A 17,631-nucleotide genomic window follows, 5' to 3' on the forward strand; every position below is an offset into this window, starting at 1 on the left:
GGTGCTGGAGACACTGAAGAGGGAGATACTTTTCGCAAATTTCTCCAAGTGTGAGTTCTGGTTGCGCGAGGCGCAGTTTCTGGGGCACCTTGTCAACCAGAAGGGTATTCTGGTCGATCCGGCCAAGATAGAGGCTGTGATGTAGTGGGAGGTTCCGAGGTCTCCATCTGAGATTCAGAGTTTTCTTGGTCTGGCGGATTATTATCAGAGATTCATCCAGGATTTCTCCAAGATTGTTGTTCCACTGACCCGACTGACCAAGAAGTCGATGACATTCTGCTGGGGGTTTGAGCAGCAGACAACCTTTGAGACTCTCAGACAGCGGTTATACAAGGCACCGATTTTTACTTTGTCGGAGGGCGTTGACGATTTCGTGGTTTATTGTGACGCTTCGATCACAGGCATGGGTGCAGTGTTGATGCAGCGGGGTCACGTGATAACGTACACTTCGAGGCAGTTGAAGCCTCACGAGGCAAACTACCCAACGCATGATTTGGAGTTGGGGGCTGTAGTTTTCGCCCTCAAGATTTGGCGGCATTACCTCTATGGGGTTCGTTGTACCATTTACACGAACCACAAGAGCTTGAGGTACCTGATGGATCAGCCAAATCTGAACATGAGGCAGCGTCGGTGGTTAGATGTGGTGAAGGATTATGATTGTGAGATCCTCTACCACCCGAGAAAGGCCAATGTAGTGGTTGATGCGCTCAGCCTCAAGGCGGTTGTAGCTTTGATTCGAGACATATGTCTGAGGATGACAGTGATTACTCCGTTACTGGAACGGATCCGGGAGGCGCAGGTTGAGGGTATGAAGGAAGAGCGCTGGAAGTATGAGCGGATCTTAGGCCAGGTGGCCTCATTTGATTATGACAGCCAAGGGTTGTTGAACTTGTGTGGAAGGGTCTGGGTTGCATACTGGGGTGGTGTACGCCAAGTTCTGATGGATGAGGCTTACAAGTCGAGGTTCTCCATCCATCCCGGGGCGACGAAGATGTATCGGGATCTTCGCCCTGATTATTGGTGGCCTTGCATGAAGCGGGACGTAGCTTGGTACGTAGAGCGATGCTTGACTTGCTGAAAAGTCAAGGCCGAACACCAGCGACCCCACGGCAAGGTGCAGCCATTGGATATTCTTGTGTGGAAATGGGAATATATCACTATGGATTTCATCACGAAGCTTCCCAGGACTGCACGTGGAGTAGATTCGATATGGGTCATCATAGATCGGTTGACCAAGAGTGCACAGTTCATTCCAATCCAGGAGAGTATATCGGCTGAGAAACTGGCCGAGATCTACGTACGCGAGGTAATGGCACGTCATGGAGTGCCGGTTTCGGTTGTGTCAGACGTAGACGTTTGTTTCACTTCCAGATTTTGGAAGCGGTTTCATGACGAGATGGGTACTCGTCTTCACTTCAGTACCACTTTTCACCCTCGGATAGATGGACAAAGTGAGAGGACCATTGAGACTCTGGAGGACATGCTACGCGCGTGCGTATTAGATTTTGGAGGCAGTTGGGATACGTATCTTCCGTTAGCGGAATTTTCGTATAACAACAGTTACCACGCTATCATAGATCGACCTCCCTTCGAGATGCTCTACGGGAGGAAATGTAGGACCCCAATCTATTGGCACGAGGTCGGTCAGAGAGTCATGGGGAGTAGTGAGGTAGTACTCAAGAGTAATGAGAGGATACAGCAGGTCCGGAGCAGGCTCCAGACTGCTCAGAGTCGGCAGAAAAGCTATGCCGGCAAACGCCGTTCAGACTTGGAGTTTCAGGTGGGCCCCAGGTACATCGTTCCGTTCATGGTTTTGGCTCAGGTGGTCCGGGTTGCTTATCATTTGGATCTTCTAGCAGAACTCAGTCAGATCCACATCACTTTTCATGTCTCCCAGCTACGGAAGTGCATAGTGGATGACTCCGCAATTGTAATTTTAGAGGATATTCAGGTTGATGACAGTCTGAACTACATTGAGAGACCAGTAGCCATTCTTGACAAAAAGACAAAGGATCTGAGGAATAAGAGAGTAGAGTTGGTGAAAGTGCAGTGGAAGCACCGTAAGGGCTCGGAGTGGACTTGGGAGCCATAGAAGGAGATGATGGAGCATTACCCGAAGTTGTTCGTGGCGACGGACTTCGAGGACGACGTCTGATTCAAGTAGGGGAGAAATGTAACGCCCAGTCCAGGTATTATTTACATTTTGGTCCTTCATATATTTAATTATTGATTAAGGACCTTGTGATTATTAAGTTTGGAGAAAGGAGGGACCATTTCTGCCAAAACAGGAAAATGGAGGCGGAGCCCGAACGCAGGGCGTTCCCCTGAGGAACGCGCTGCGTTCCCGCGCTGAATGCAAACCATAACTTTTAGGGTTTAGGACCTATATAAAGAACATTATGTACCATCCTCCAGCCTCCTTACCAGCCTCTCAACATCATAAACCCTAGATAGCATCTCATCCCTCATCCTTGTGTGTTTTTTGGCTTTGTGAAGTTCTTGGTGATGTTTAGAAGCTTGAAAGAAGAAAGGAGAAGCTAGTGAAGAGGAACTTGAGTATCTTGAGCTCATAGATCCAGGATATCATCATTTGGGACTCTTTGGAGGTATAAAGCTCACAACTTTCCTCAAATATGATTAGATCTAGAGTAGTGATGTTTTGGACCTTTTGGTCCCAAGAATGGATCTTTATGATTCAAATTTGTTTCTAGGCCTAGGGTTGTCATCCTTAGTGCCATTTGAGTCCCTAAGATAGAAAATTTGCCATCTTTGAGGTCTTAATGGGTTCATGCAAGAGTTATGGCTATCTTTATGAAAGTTGGTTGTTATTTCTTGAGATTGGGACTTTTGGGTGCATGCAAAGTCACCAAGTCCGTGACTTTATGATTCTAGGGGTCCTAGTAGCATGGATCTATGTTTGGATAGCATGGCTTAATCATTAAGTCCTTAATAGCCGGTTTTTGGGTTCTGGACGCGAACGCCTTGCGTAAGGCTCGGGAACGCGTTGCGTTCCCGTTGAGACCCGCAAACTGGATTGCAAAGGAACGCCCAGTGTTCCACAAGGGAACGCCCTATGTGCGTAAGTCAGTGGGCCTTTTGGGCCATTCCCTTGGACTATGCCGTTTGGGCCTATTGGATTATTTTTTGGCTGTTAATGGACTATGTCACATGTTGGGCTTGATGGAAGGGTCCATTTGAGGAGTTGGGCCGAATTTAGAAAAATGGGCCATAAGTGGGCCATTAGTAGGCTTGGGACAAGTTATATTGAATTGGGCCTTCATGTTATGGATTTGGACCTAGGTCATGGGCCAAATGAGATCAGGGGTAAAATAGTCATTTTACCCTAAGAAGGATTATTGGACTTTGACTAAGTGTCATTTTGGTAATGATAGTCGGGGAGTCGAGGGAGCAGCCGTTAGAGATTCCTTACTGTGAGATTAGCAGTCATCTTTGCGAGGTGAGTCTTCTCCGATAGGGACGGGTCTAAGGCACCAATTTCGGCCCGTTTATGTGTGATAGTAGATTCCGGACTAGGGTCTGATGCCGGGTAGTGCCCGATGTAGGTTTATATGTTTATGTGTTCCGGAATTTGGTCTGATGCCGAGGCAAGCCCAATGAATGTTTGTATGCTTGATGTCTTCGTGATTCTTGCATGTGTTTGTTTATATGTTCCGTACCTCGGTCCGATGTTGGGGAAAGCCTGAGGAATGTTTATATGTTTATGTTATATGATTGTTTATGTATATGTTGATATGTTCATATGTATACCGAGCTTTGCTCGATGCTGGGCGGGGCCCGATGTAGCGGACAAGGCCCAAGTTATGTGATTATGTGCATGGTATGTGGTAGTTTGGGGAGACTCACTAAGCTTCGTGCTTACAATTTTCAGTTTTGGTTTCATGTACTTCCGGTAGCAAGGGGAAGAGCTCGGGATGACTGCAGTGCACACACAATTTGTTTAGCCTGGGATGTTTATACTCTGATATTTGGATATGTGATTTCGATACAATGTTTTGATATGATGTTTTTGAGATACTATCACCTATGTTTTTATGAGATGATTTGGGTTACTATGGTTTTATTTATAAATTAAAAGTGAAATTTTTAGACCGTATTTTTGGGATGTTACAGAGAATATTCCTCGTGAACTTCTCATTCACTCACGACCAATCAAGACGTGACAGAAAGCGTAGGTGACGCCTAGAACTGACGTCACCTGGCAGTTAGTTAGTGTGGGTGTAATTCTCCCAGTAAGAGGAGGCCACGTCTCACACTCACTGGACAATGTCCCCACGATCCGTTATTAACAGGTATAAAAGGATCTCTTCCGTCTCAATGAGGAGATCCATCTTATTCCTCACGAAATTTACCCTAAAACTCTCTCTCTCAAAAAACTAATTTGATCGTCGGAGTGATGTCCCGGGAGAACGTCCGGACGTCCTTTAACGATTCTTCTGTGTTGTGTTCTCAGGAAAACTTCAAGGTCTGATCCATCATCCAACATTCAACCCCCTAAAGAGCATGTCACAACAATTACCTAAATACATTCCCTATGTTCGATACCCAACTTACTTTACTATACTATAAACTGACTAGGTACACTTCCTATAGGTGCATAGTAGATAAGCAGTTAGGTTTATAAATTTAAGAGTTGATAGGTACTTTTGCACACATCAATGCTAATCAATACCGATGGCTCATTGGAAGGATTCTTTATCTTCAAGCAACCAGAATCGATTTAGCATACTCAGTCAACATATTGAGTCAATTCGTTTCTAATCCTAGACAAACACAAATGGATGTAGCAAATCGTGTTTTACGCTACTTAAATCCACTCCATGACAATGGGGTCTTCTTTCCAAAGGAAGGAGGGTTGAACCTTGTGACTTATTGTGATGCTGATTGGCTAGGGTGCTTTTACACTAGGCGGTCACGAACTGGGTACTTGCTTCTTCTCGGAGGGGCGCCAATCTCGTGGAAGACTAAAAAACAGTCTGTTGTTTCGCAATCTTCAGCGGAGACAGAATATAGAGCCATGACCACTTCTGTTAGTGAAATCTTATGGATGCGTTGGCTTTAAAAAGAGTTAGATGTACCTCCAGTTGGACCTGCGTCCTTATTTTGTGACAACCAAGCGGCTAGACACATTGCCAACAACCCTGTGTTTCATGAACGTACGAAACATGTTGAAATAGATTGTTACTTTGTTCGTGAACGTGTTGAGCCACAAGAAATCAAACGCATGCATGTTGACACTACAAACCAGGTTGGTGACTTATTCACAGAGGCTTTAGGGTCACAACGTCTTCAGTTGTTACTTGGCAAGTTGGACATTCGAGATTTACATGCTCCAACTTCAGGGGGGGGGGGGTAAAGGAATCTTATCTGATCGGTAGTTATTCCATCAATATTTTTTCCTTTGTTTTAGCTTTTATCTTATTTATATTGCCTTCGTGGATGAATGAACTTACGTTTTGGAACAATCAAATTCTTTATGCTCCGATGAAGTTATATGTTAAAATTTCTTAGAGGGTTTTTGACATATTTAAAATCAAGCCCTCCAATGAGTATTTTAGTAGTAAAATGTCTTTATCAATAATTAACTGCTTTTATTGATGCTGGGGAAAATGTTTTAACACAAGGAGATGGTAACAAGTTTCTTTTTTTTTTTTTTTTTTGGGAAACTTTTATTCCTTATAAAAATAAACATCAAGCTACTATATCGATATCATCCCGTGAATACAAATACTACAAATACAAGGTACTTGCTTCAGTCACTTATGAAGTGTTATGTCTGGTAAAATTGTTAGGACATTTACACATAAAATGTATGATGTATTTGATTGTGGGAAATTATTTCCATTTTTCTAGAAAGGGTTTTCAGAAAATAAAGTTGAACTTTCATTTTTAGTTTAAATGAAAATTTGGAAAACACACTTGGTTGAAACCAGTAAAGTTTTCATTTTTTCTTTTCGAAATTTAGAAAACTTTGGAAAACTATAAAAATCAAATTTCTAATTTATATAATTTGGAAAATATAAATTTTTTTAAAAATGAATCGACCAAACGGCTTTTTCAAAATTTTCATTTTTATTTGAAAATTTTCGCACTCTAAGTCTCCTATGGAAATCCTTTGTGATAAGAGTTCACCACACAATTGTCCCTAAATCCAATATTTCACCACCGAACTTTAACATATAGAAATTGATGTGCATTTTGTTTGTGATAAAGCATTGGGGAGTGTTGTAAATGTTGTTAAGGTTCTATCATAAGATCATAGTGCATATATCTTTCCCAAATCTCTGGACGTAGTTCAACATGAGCGTCTTTGTTCAAATTTAATTGACCCATTTGAAAATAAGATTGAGGGAGGGAATTAAAATACCACATTATAATTCAATCTTATTCCTAAATTTATCAATTTGGTTTCTTTTTATCATTTTATATTATAATTTGTATGTTTGTTTTACATATGGTGCACTAACAATTCACAATTCTTATGTGTGATATGGGCTTGTGTATTGTACTAGGATAAAATTGATCATGGGCTAAAGTATATGGGCTAGATAGGTGAGTGATCTTGCAAGGTAATAAGAGCAAACCGACTAAAGCCGACAAAGGACTGATTTGTTGAAATTCAAGGTAATATGCCTGAAGTAAGTGTTATATAAGTGTTATATACATTACGACTTTCTTTTTTGGACTGTCCGATGAAAGTAAATGACCAATTTACCCTTTTGTTTACAAATGATACGAGCATCCAACTGAAACACCATCCATGTGATTTGGAAATTAAACTCGATACAAATCATACCACATCCTCTGGAACCTGAGGGTTGTGTTTGTGCCTCTCTTCCTGGGTCACGACTGGACCTTTCGTGTCCACAGTTCCAACCGAACCCTGACTCTTACGCCTACTTATCGAACTACCCCCACCCTGTCCCTGGCTCGCTATAATTCCAGATTGAAGTGCCTCGAGATACAATACCTTCACCAAATTCTTCAACTTCCTCCTAAAAGTTGGCAATCTAGACATTGAACCCACTATACCCTGCAACCTGTAATCAGAACATGCATTGGACTGAATCAGAACATGCATTGGACTGAGACTGATACTCTGATACTGATTCAACATGATGTGAAATATAACATACCGTCGTATGATAGCTTGTAGTTGTGCTCGTCTAACATGATCCGCGGATGGGAAACCGGTATCATCCCAATCTTCCGGTCTCTCGTTCTTGTTCCTCATCACAAGCTTTTTTAAACAAAACTCTTCATCTTCACTCAATTCAAGCCCCTTGATTTGCTCCTTCATTATCAAAAGTGGCCCAATGAACCACTCAAATACTTTATCCCTCGGTAAATTTGTCCTCGTTAGCTCCACCTCATCCGCTAAAACAACAATTACAAATCATACAAAAAGTCTTTCGCGACAAAAATTATGGGTGTCGCTAATGGTTAGCAGAACTTACAAATAATTAAACCCGAAGATTCAGATTTTGCTGAAGCAAGAAGACACTGTAATATAGACCATGCGGGTAATTTGATCCCTAGTTTCTTACATTTCCCCTTCACTATACATTCTTCAATGTCTTTAACTTCTATCAAACCATCGCGAAAAAGTATTCTTCCATTCACCTCACATGACTTGAACAACCAATCCCAAACTTGCACAGGTGTGTACTGTTGAAGAGCCTGTTTCAAAGTTTTTGAACGTTGTGAAACCAATCTTGATCCTCTTGAGCTTTCCTTTTCGTTCTTGATATCAATTGAATTCCTTCTCTCTAACCCATCAGATGCTTTCATGTTCTCACGATATCTTGGTCTGCAATCGAAAAGATTTCCAGAAAAAAAAAACCATCAAGAACACGATGAAAATTGAAAAGTAGTGACGATATATAGTTTATATACATATACCTAGGAAAGCATGATCCTTCTCTTAAGTAAAGCAAGTCGTTTGTGTACTCATCAAACAATGAAACCACAGCCACGATGTACGCAAATCCAAACTTGATTGAATCTTCCTGAAAAAAAAGCAGATTTAGCGACTTTGTGTTACGAATTTGGAATTAGTGGTGGTTTTCTGGTTTTTGGTCAAATCTGGTGGACGATTATGGCGCTATATAGAGCAAGACCAAAACTGGAGAAGAGAGATGCGATTACAGCTCCGGCGACTGCTAAAGGCCATAAGACGATGGCAAGTCCGGCGAAAGGCACACAGACAGTTTCCAGAAAAGGGCCTTCTCTCCCGATCAAGTCTTCTAATAGTCTCTTCCATCCGATAATCAGCATGTATGGACTCTTACATAGAGCAACGCCGGTTATCAGAGGTACGTCGATGGCGATGGCGATGGGGATGATGAATAAACTCTTTGGCAATTTGGATAATCTGTGATGTAATCATAAAAGTTCGGAAATCCATGAATTTTACAAACTGAGTGTTGTTGAGAACTATAAGAAAGATTGGATTTTTATCATTTTAGGAACCTGATGTCGACTGGTTTCTCGCCGGCGGGAATTTCTTCACTGAGATCGTCCATGAATGAGAAGTAAGAATGGAAGCAAAAATCTGTAAAATCTCGAACCACAGTGCAACTACCTTCGAGTGTAGAAAAACATCCATCCTGAAGCAAGAAATCAGAAGAGAAATCGATGATAATTCATTAATCGGGATTTTTTGATGTTTGATAATAGTGCTACTTACAACAAAGCAATGGAAGCACTTGTCTTTGTGATCTGTGCCAATAACTTCAAAGGTTGCGATTAACGGAGAGAAAAACCCAAAACCTATTCCGCCGAGGAGGCTACCGACGATGGCGACAACAGGCCATAGTACAAGAGGAAGAGGTAAGAACAGAAGAACAAGCAATTTCAACACCCATCCAACCCTTTTAGTCCTGCAAATTCAGTTTCCAAATAGATCTGAGAATTGCGATATGAAATAATTAGTAATTGATTCTATTGTTCTGAGTTCTGACGAAGTTACTTGAGAACACAGTAGTATGTCCAGAAGAAATGCGCCGGCCAAAGTCCGATAGCAACCGACGAATTTCCGACCACCATTATCACTACCACAATTGAGCCAATTATCACCCCTGAAACTCAAAAGATTGTCGATTTCTTAAGTGGTGATTGTGAAACTTTTCACCCATAAACTTTAAAATGGATTTTTTTTATACCTTTAAGCAGACCGAGAGAAAGGAGGAGGAGGAAGAAAGGAAGGAAGGAGATGAAGCTCCATAGTTTAGCGATAAACCCTCTTGGTACTTTCATTCTCTAATCAATCTAGAAACATAAGATATTCAATCCCAATTTACAGGGTTTCTTCTTCGTTGGTGTGGATTTAAGAAGAGGGTTTTGTCAAGAACTCTAAAATATCGAGCAATTATCAGGTTTTCATCTCTTTGTCTTGTTCTGGGGTGTGCGATTAAGGGTTGGGGTTCATCAAGAACTCTGGATTAGAAAACAGAGAGAGAATCTGTGCGTGATTCAAACAGAGGAATCAAAGGGGATGATTTCGTTTGTGTAATTTAGGTATAAGGGTTTGACTGTACCAAACTCCAACTTTTTGTAATAAGTTCTTAACTTCTTTTTCTGAAAAAAGGAAGGGAGTGGATGAAGAAAGGAGATTACGTGGAGCACAGCCATGGCTGTTCTTTGCACGTGGCTGCCTTAAAATAGCTTCCCGCCACAACACCAATGACAGTTTACACAACCACGGTTGTCGCAGCTTTTTGTCGCTTTCTTCTTAACTGCCGTTTTTTTTTCTTTACAATATATTAGGTTAGATAAGATAATATATATTTTAAATTTAAAAGAAGTTACAGGTTTAAAACTATAGCATGTCGTTATCTAATTTTTTATGAGAAATACAACATTCAATATTTAGTCATCATCTTTACTATTCATCTTGTATTTTTATAAATAGCAAAACTAAACAATTTTCTTATATCGAAGTTAGCATCCACAAAATAAATACTAAACAAAAGTGCTACACTACTGAAAAAGAAAGCTATACTAATTGTCTTTGATTTTTAAGAAAGTTGATTTAGGAAAGTGATGGACGTATCAGTGAAATGAAAAGGTTCCAAGAACTTGATGAATTAATCTTCAGATTTTGCACATAAAACTTAACTTCCAAAATCTTGAACCGGAAAGTAAATTAGTAAAATAGTTGCTATAAATAAAAATTTCAATCGTAAATCTATAAAGATCGCGATCTTCATGTAAATCAAATGAGATTTGGCTGTAATTTTTTGAAGCACCACATTCAGCTTTTTCTTTTAGACAAACCATAGCTCTTATAAGTATAGAAAAAAAAAAGGAAATTTGTACATACATTACAACAAAAAATAAATTTAGATAAAATATGTCAAACAAACCATAGCTCTTATAAGTGTAGAAAAAAAAAGGAATTTGTACATACATTACAATAATAAATGAATTTAGATAAAATATGTCAACTATGATACTATTTTACAATTAGATTCCCTCAAACTCAAAATTTTTGATACCATTATGGATCAATCTTTTGACCTATGTTTCATCTTTTGAAACCGGTGCCCATTCATATATGTCAGCGAGTATCATCTATGGTTTCCGTTTCTTTCATCTTTAGGATCTCGAATTCAACCTTACCCTGTTTGCACCCATGTACATAACCTTCAATGTTTCTCGTGCTTTCTTTGATGTGTAATTCTCTACAATTGACTAGTCTTTCGAGATTCCTTGATAGATGTGGGCAAGATCCATCTTGTCTTTCTTCACCCCGTTTGGGTTTTGGGAATTTTTGGGCTCCACTGCATCCCAAACTTCTTGATAAAGAGCCGCATAGTTGCTTATAAACAAACAGTAATTATTAGTGAATCTAGGATTCAAACTCAAGGGTGTCCAACTTAAATAAACGACAAAATAAATTGGCAAATTTGTTTATTTTCTTGTTATGTTATCAATAATATCATCTTAAAATAATTATATTATTGAAAAGGAAGATGATGGTAATGGAGAGCGCGCAGTAGATGAAGACCACAGTTGCCGGTGGGGCAATGACACAAAATTATATGATTTTTGTATTTTTTTTTTCGGTTATTTGATTTTTTGAGACTCTTATTTATTTTTCAATTTCACATATTATTTTTTTATATGTTTAAAAGGTTTATAGAATAAAAACAAATTATAACATCTATAACTTTTTTTGTTTACGGCATCTTGTTTGGAATATTTCTAGGAATCCACCTCCTCCATTCTTGTTTCTAGGTATCATATGGACTATATATGGAGGTTCTAGAACAAGAAGATTTTCGAACAAATAATGACATGACACATATTGATTATTCTAGAGGATACAAAACTCAGGGGATGCCCTTCTTATATATGGATCTCAATTCTCAAGTCGGACTAAATAAAAGTAAATTAAATTAGATCGGCTTAAATGGCTGTGTGATCTCATCTTCCACATCACATCATTATGTAACAGGTTGTGCCTTCTTATTGGTCATTGCATTAACCTGTAACTCTTGTTTAGGGAAGATGAAGAGTATCTCAGAATGCTACATCTCCCTTTACTTTAACTGCAACCTGGACACACACACCCACACACACATCTATATAAGCATATCCCAATTACTGTGTGTTTCAATGCGTGTTTGTAAATAATAGACATGAACACATCAAACAGAAAAGAAAGATGGATCGATTGTTATAACAGTTCCCAGAAGATATTACTTGTGGGTGAAGGTGATTTCTCATTTTCCGCATGTCTAGCTCGAGCCTTTCGCACTGCTAAAAACATGGTTGCTACTTCATATCTTGATGAAGGTAGGCGTATATACGGAAGAATAAATTATATTTTTTTATATCTATGAAATGAGTCAAACTTGACTTCTCCTTTTCGCAGGCTTTTCATGTTTCTATTATGTTATCTTAGAGCATGACTCTTAAATTTTTTGTGTTCGATCATATCAATTTATGTGACGTTTTGATGATGAAATAACATTTTGTTTGTCTAGGCGATGTGGTGTACGATTAATTAGTTAAAATTTTTCATATTTAATATATAAAAATTATTTTATAAAAGAAATTAGATAGCTTTTTTTTTCAAAATTATGGATTTAGTTAACTAACTCATCACACAAAGTCTACAAATTGTTCATAGATTGGCTAGTTGAAACGCATTGGACTGGTGTACCACACCTTGAAGAACTGGAGAGATTAGGCTGCTTATTGTTGTACGAAGTCGATGTCTACAAGATGCACACTCACCCCATTCTCAAGAAAATGAAGTTCGACATCATCATCTTCAACTTCCCTCATGCGGGTCATTATGATTACTTACGCGAAAGTGACCTGGAGTTGATCCAGTAAGATGTTTACCCTCTTTGTTAGAGTACCAATGCATGCATTGATGTTTGTACTAGTGTGCATGATTGTGTTGTACATATGTGATGTGATGACAGGATGCATAGGGAGTTGGTAGGAGCTTACTTCAGAAGTGCAAGCAAGATGTTGACTAAAGGAGGTGAGGTGCATATAAGGCATCGAGATGACCCTCCATATCACACATGGGATGTGATTTCGCTGGCTGCTGAAGCAGGTTTGAAGTTGAAGGAGAAAGTGTTGTTTGATAAGAGTATGTATCCTGGTTATCATCACAAACGAGGAGGGGGTATAAATACTAACAAGACTTTTCCTATCGGATCCGCTTTTACTTTTAAGTTTGCTCTTGATTTACCGAAGGTGGATGATCATCATCCAAAGAATTATGAAGAAGTTCAGGTATTAGAGGCTCATGATATGGAAGTTTGTGTATTAGAGATGAAGGATCGAGTTCATGGTGATGAGGTTCATATATCAGAGATGAAGGGTCAAGTTCATGGCGATGAGACCCATGCAATGAAGATTAAAGATTAAGTTCATGAAGATCCTCATAATGTTCAATCATTAGAGATGAAGGATCAAGCTCATGTTCATCCAGAGAATGATGGCATAGCTAATCATGGTGATGAAGTTCATGTTTTGAAGATGAAAGGTCAGGTTCATGGTGATGATCAGATTCATGCATCAAATATGAAGGATGATCAAGATTATGGTGATGAGGGTCATGTATCACATACGAGGGGTCAAGTTCATGATGAGAGTGTAAAGACTGATCATGATGATGAAATCCTAATGGAAATGAAGGATGATGTAGATGATTATGATAATGATATTAATACATTTGAGATGAAGGGTGTTGTCAATGAGCAACATGAAAAGACGTCTGATCAGTTTCTTGATGTTTATGTATTAAAGATGGAGGATGACATCCATGACTATGAACATCATATGAAGAATGATGAAGTTAATGTGGATCTTGGTGTTCATGTACTAGAGACGAAGGATCAAGATTATGGCGATGAGGTTCATGTATCACATATGAAAGATCAAGTTTATGACCAGAATCCAAAGAACGATGAAATTCCTGATCATGATGATGAAGTTGATGTATCAGAAATGAAATATGAAGTAGAAGATGATGGTGTTCATGTATTAGAGATGAAGGATACAGAAAAGAATGATCAAGTTCATGATGTATTGGAGATGAGTGATGATATCCATAACCATGTCCATGAACATAATGTGAAGAATGATGAAGTTAATGTGGATCTTGTTGTTTATGTACTAGAGAGGATGAATCTTGTTGAAGAACAACATATGAAGAATGATAACTATGATGATCTCAATGCTCATCTGTTAGAGATGAAGGATCATGGTCATAAACAAAATAAAGATAATGACAATGATATTCATGAACAAGAGGGGTTTATTAATCTAATGGATGCAATCAAAGATGGTGATGGTAATGTATCAGAAATGAAGAGTTATGTTCATGATCATCATATTGTTGCTGAAAAGAAAGATGGGTTTGAAGATAATATAGATGGTTATCTACATGCTCATCAAAATCATATTCAACCATGATGATAATGGCGATTTAATGGAGATCAAACAAAGATCATGTTCATGCATGATGATTATGGTGAATTTTAATGAAAAGGATGAATGTGATTAACAAAAAGAAAGAATTAGCCATGTTTGATCGTATGACCGAGTTCAAAAATTGTTACCTTTTGAGGAGAGAAGGTAACAGAATTTACATTTGAAACTGAAATTATAATAGAAAATTTTTTTATATATATTCTTGCAAACTCAAAAAATTATTTTAATAAGTTTGCACTTACATCCATCCAAAACTATAAAAATTACATAAATATCCAAAATCATATTTTAATTAGAATTATATCAATTATTTATTAAACTTTTTATATAATATTAAGAATTATGTACTAGTTTACCAAATTGTCCATTTCTCTTTCTTTAATCGATTATGTATTCTTCTTTGTTACTTTAATACATCTCTCTCGATCAATTCAACATACCGTCTCCTTCACATTCTCTTCCTTGCTCTACCAACAACCACCAGTAAACCTCGGTGCAGCCATTCCTGTCATGCTACTTCGAATAACCAGTGCGCCGACTACTCCTCATAATTATGCTCGGTCCTCAATGATGGATTATTGGTTTCCTGGTTAATGCTTTGTTATAATATGTTTGGAATTAGATGCTTAATTAGTGAAGTAATTGATTTTGGACGGTTTAATTTGTGTTGTATTGTACTGATATGTGTATAATTTATGGTTGGGTTTTGCCATTGATACACTAGGTTTTGTGTATTGCTTTCGTTTCTCGTAACTATACTTTGAGAGTTTGGTGCATTTGGCCTCAAGAATCGAATTAACCAAATTGATGTTCCCATCGGATCCTTTTGTGTCTGTTAATTTCCAACCCCATGAAGAATCTTTATTACTTATAGTAAGTTTATTAAGAGTGGACAAGGAAATTGCAGCTACATGTTCTATTTTTATGAACAATTCTTTGACCTTTGTGATTTATCGAAAGCTTATGGCTTAATCTTTATATGTTTCATTCCCACAATCAGTTCTCAATGGAGATGGTTGGTAGTGAGATTGTAAATGTGCCGAAGAGCTATTATTTAAATTATGTTCGGGGATTTTGTTCCTATGTGCATTTTTATGAAGCAGACCAAAGTAAGGGTCTTAATTCTTTTCCCTAATAGAATTAGATTCTTAATTATTCATGTTATGGGGATGTTGGCATGGCTTTTTCCAATTTTGTATGGATTCTTAATTATAATTATTATTGTTTGATAAAAGTAATGCATCTATAAGTGTGTTTCAGGAAAGGTTGCTATGATGGGTTTTATAAGGGGATGAAGAGTGCAGTACTACTCAAAATCCCAATCCAAAACCCCATTTCAATCAATGGTCCCATTTCAATTTGGATTGTGATGAAATACATACCGAAGAAGACGATATACCAATATTGAATGCTTGTCATTTAATTTGGAATTTAATTAGAAAAAGGTATTTTGGTAAACTAATATATAATTTTCAATATTAGATAAAAATTTAATAAAATTGATATAATTCTAAGTAAAATATGATTTTGATATGTATGTATTTTTTATAGTTTAAATGGATATAAATGTAATTTCAAAGTTTGCAAGGATATTAAAGTAATATTTAGAGTTTGTAAGGATATATATGAAATTTTCCCTATAATTTAAAATGGGAAAAACATTATAAATGGCCCTGTGTTTTTAAAAAATCTGAGATATAGTCATTAAGTTCAAAAAACCTCCCAGATGGTCTCTATGGTTTTAAAATTTTTAACAAAAGATCATTGTTGCTCACTCTATCAAATTTTGTCCGTTAACTGAAGAACATTTCCATCATTTTACTACCACATAGACCATTTATGAAGTTTTTGTTATTTAAAAAAATAGAAAAAATATAATTATTTAATATACAAAGGGTCTCTCTCTCTCTCTCTCTCTGATTTGTGTGGTTACTATGTATACAAACAGATTTACAATTTTTTTTTTTTTTTGTAACGACCCATTTTCACAACAAAAATTTTTTATTTTTTTTATTAAGTTAAAACCTCCCAATTTATTAATCCATTAATTAAGAAAACTATTTATTTCGAATTACATTTATTAAAAATCAGAGTATTGTAGAAACACAGAATCTTCAACGTTGCTGATGAGTGTGTACAGTCCCGCCTCGCCTTCCAGCAATAACCGATGATACCTGAAACCATAAACAACTAGGTAAACATAAAGCATAGTGAGTTTCCCCCAAAATACCACCACACAAAACAAGGCATAAACACAAACTCTCATGGCTAGCCCAATCAGCCTCGAGCTGGAATACCAAGCATGTCCACGATGGGTCCAGTCAGCCTCGAGATGGAATACCCTCGTATCATAAGCATATTGGCCCAATCAACCTCGGGCTGGAATACCAATATGTCGGGTCCAATCAACCATCGGGTTTGAATACCCAGGGTTTGTTGGCATACCGCCTTAACCCTACGGCTCCTCCTGAGCCTCCATGTCTACGGCTTACAACCGGCTCGCACCGGGTATCTTGGCCTACTGCACAAAGCAGGACCGCCTCAACCCAACCAAACACAATATGTCGACATATAAAAAATTAGGATCAAGTAGGCATATAATACAGGCAAACAACAATCATACAGCTCACTACTTCCTACTAATCCTTTCACAACATATAGTCCCACTACCAGCTAACCCCCATAGAATGCGTTACCAAAAGTAAACAGAGGTGAGATAGCCACCCGAACAGATGGTCCAACTTTAGAGCCACAACCAAACAAGGAAAAGGCAAGAGAGCCTAGACCAAGAGTTCTCAGGCTATCCTACATGACCACCGACAGTCCCTAAGGGCACTCCATAGATGATAACCAACAAGCACATATAACATACAGTTCTACGGGTTATTACCACAAAGCAACATATTCAATACAAGGAGACAGATCTAACAGATCATTATAACATAGCAGCATACTAAATATCAACAATCCAAGGAATGCATGGCCGTATATACTCAGAGGTGAGATAGTCACCCGGACAGGTGATCCTACTCTAGAACCACAACCAAACAAGGAACAAGTAAGAGAGCTTAGATCAAGAGTCCTCAGTCTATCCTACATGGCTATATACAGTCCCTAGGGCAACCCTCTACTAATAGATAACCAAAACTAGTTGGCCGACATTGGTGCCTTCGACCCACGGGTACAGTGAGGCAAAACTCACATAAAATGACGATTAAGGTTAAGTAAGAACACTTAACCCATTAAGGACTTAATCACTTATAGGTATGACTGATTAATGTTTGACTTAGTTGTTCTCGGGTGAAATAATAATCAAATCAACAGCCCAAATACACGCCCGATCACTGTCCAAAATAGAGCTCCTCGATTCTAGGATTTTTACATAAAATGATAACTAGGGTTAGTGTTCCCCACTTAACCCATTAAGGACTTCATCCATTAAGTCCAATATTGCATCAAGTTAATTGTGGAGAATTATTAAATATTATTTTAAGTTTAATTAATAATTTTAACGTGGGTCCCGACCAACTCTAGCATTAGGGTTTCTTGATATTAGGGTTTTCTAAACCCTAATTAGGGTTTCCAACTCCTAAAGTGACATCATTAACTAATTAAATAAATATATAATTAATAAATTGGGCACCACCCACT

At 38.1% G+C, this 17,631-nt stretch overlaps 1 protein-coding gene and 1 pseudogene across 2 annotated transcripts; one reads left to right on the top strand and one right to left on the bottom strand.

Moving 5' to 3' along the window:
• Positions 1-6,623: 6,623 nt before the first annotated feature.
• Positions 6,624-9,674, bottom strand: LOC145135556 (putative membrane protein At3g27390). 2 transcript variants are annotated; one of them, XM_079069815.1, is made up of 9 exons: positions 9,183-9,674; positions 8,990-9,098; positions 8,708-8,900; positions 8,491-8,627; positions 8,108-8,392; positions 7,921-8,031; positions 7,476-7,828; positions 7,155-7,395; positions 6,624-7,058 (listed from the first exon to the last, which is right to left on the bottom strand). In XM_079069815.1, exons 1-9 carry the CDS (start codon positions 9,274-9,276, stop codon positions 6,809-6,811), a joined length of 1,773 nt encoding a protein of 590 aa, XP_078925941.1. In that variant the 5' UTR covers positions 9,277-9,674; the 3' UTR covers positions 6,624-6,808. The 2 variants fall into 2 exon arrangements, with proteins under 2 accessions (XP_078925941.1, XP_078925940.1); XM_079069814.1 differs by having other exon boundaries at positions 7,921-8,027; positions 8,167-8,392; positions 9,183-9,672.
• A 1,989-nt stretch (positions 9,675-11,663) lies between these two features.
• Positions 11,664-12,912, top strand: LOC145140091 (uncharacterized protein At4g26485 pseudogene; annotated as a pseudogene).
• The last annotated feature ends 4,719 nt before the right edge of the window (positions 12,913-17,631 follow it).

Source organism: Lactuca virosa, chromosome 9, assembly GCF_052849685.1.
Source record: "Lactuca virosa cultivar CGN04683 chromosome 9, Lactuca_virosa_CGN04683_v6, whole genome shotgun sequence".
In the NCBI taxonomy this organism is placed as follows: Eukaryota; Viridiplantae; Streptophyta; class Magnoliopsida; order Asterales; family Asteraceae; genus Lactuca; species Lactuca virosa.

Bases quoted from the DNA above. Each gene is read 5' to 3' on its own strand.
- LOC145135556 (XM_079069815.1), bottom strand. From the start codon at position 9,276: ATGAAAGTACCAAGAGGGTTTATCGCTAAACTATGGAGCTTCATCTCC. The intron at 8,393-8,490 runs GTTCCTAAAATG...ATTACATCACAG, and splicing joins GAGAAACCAGTCGACATCAG to ATTATCCAAATTGCCAAAGA. The intron at 7,829-7,920 runs GTATATGTATAT...TTTCGATTGCAG, and splicing joins GAAGGATCATGCTTTCCTAG to ACCAAGATATCGTGAGAACA.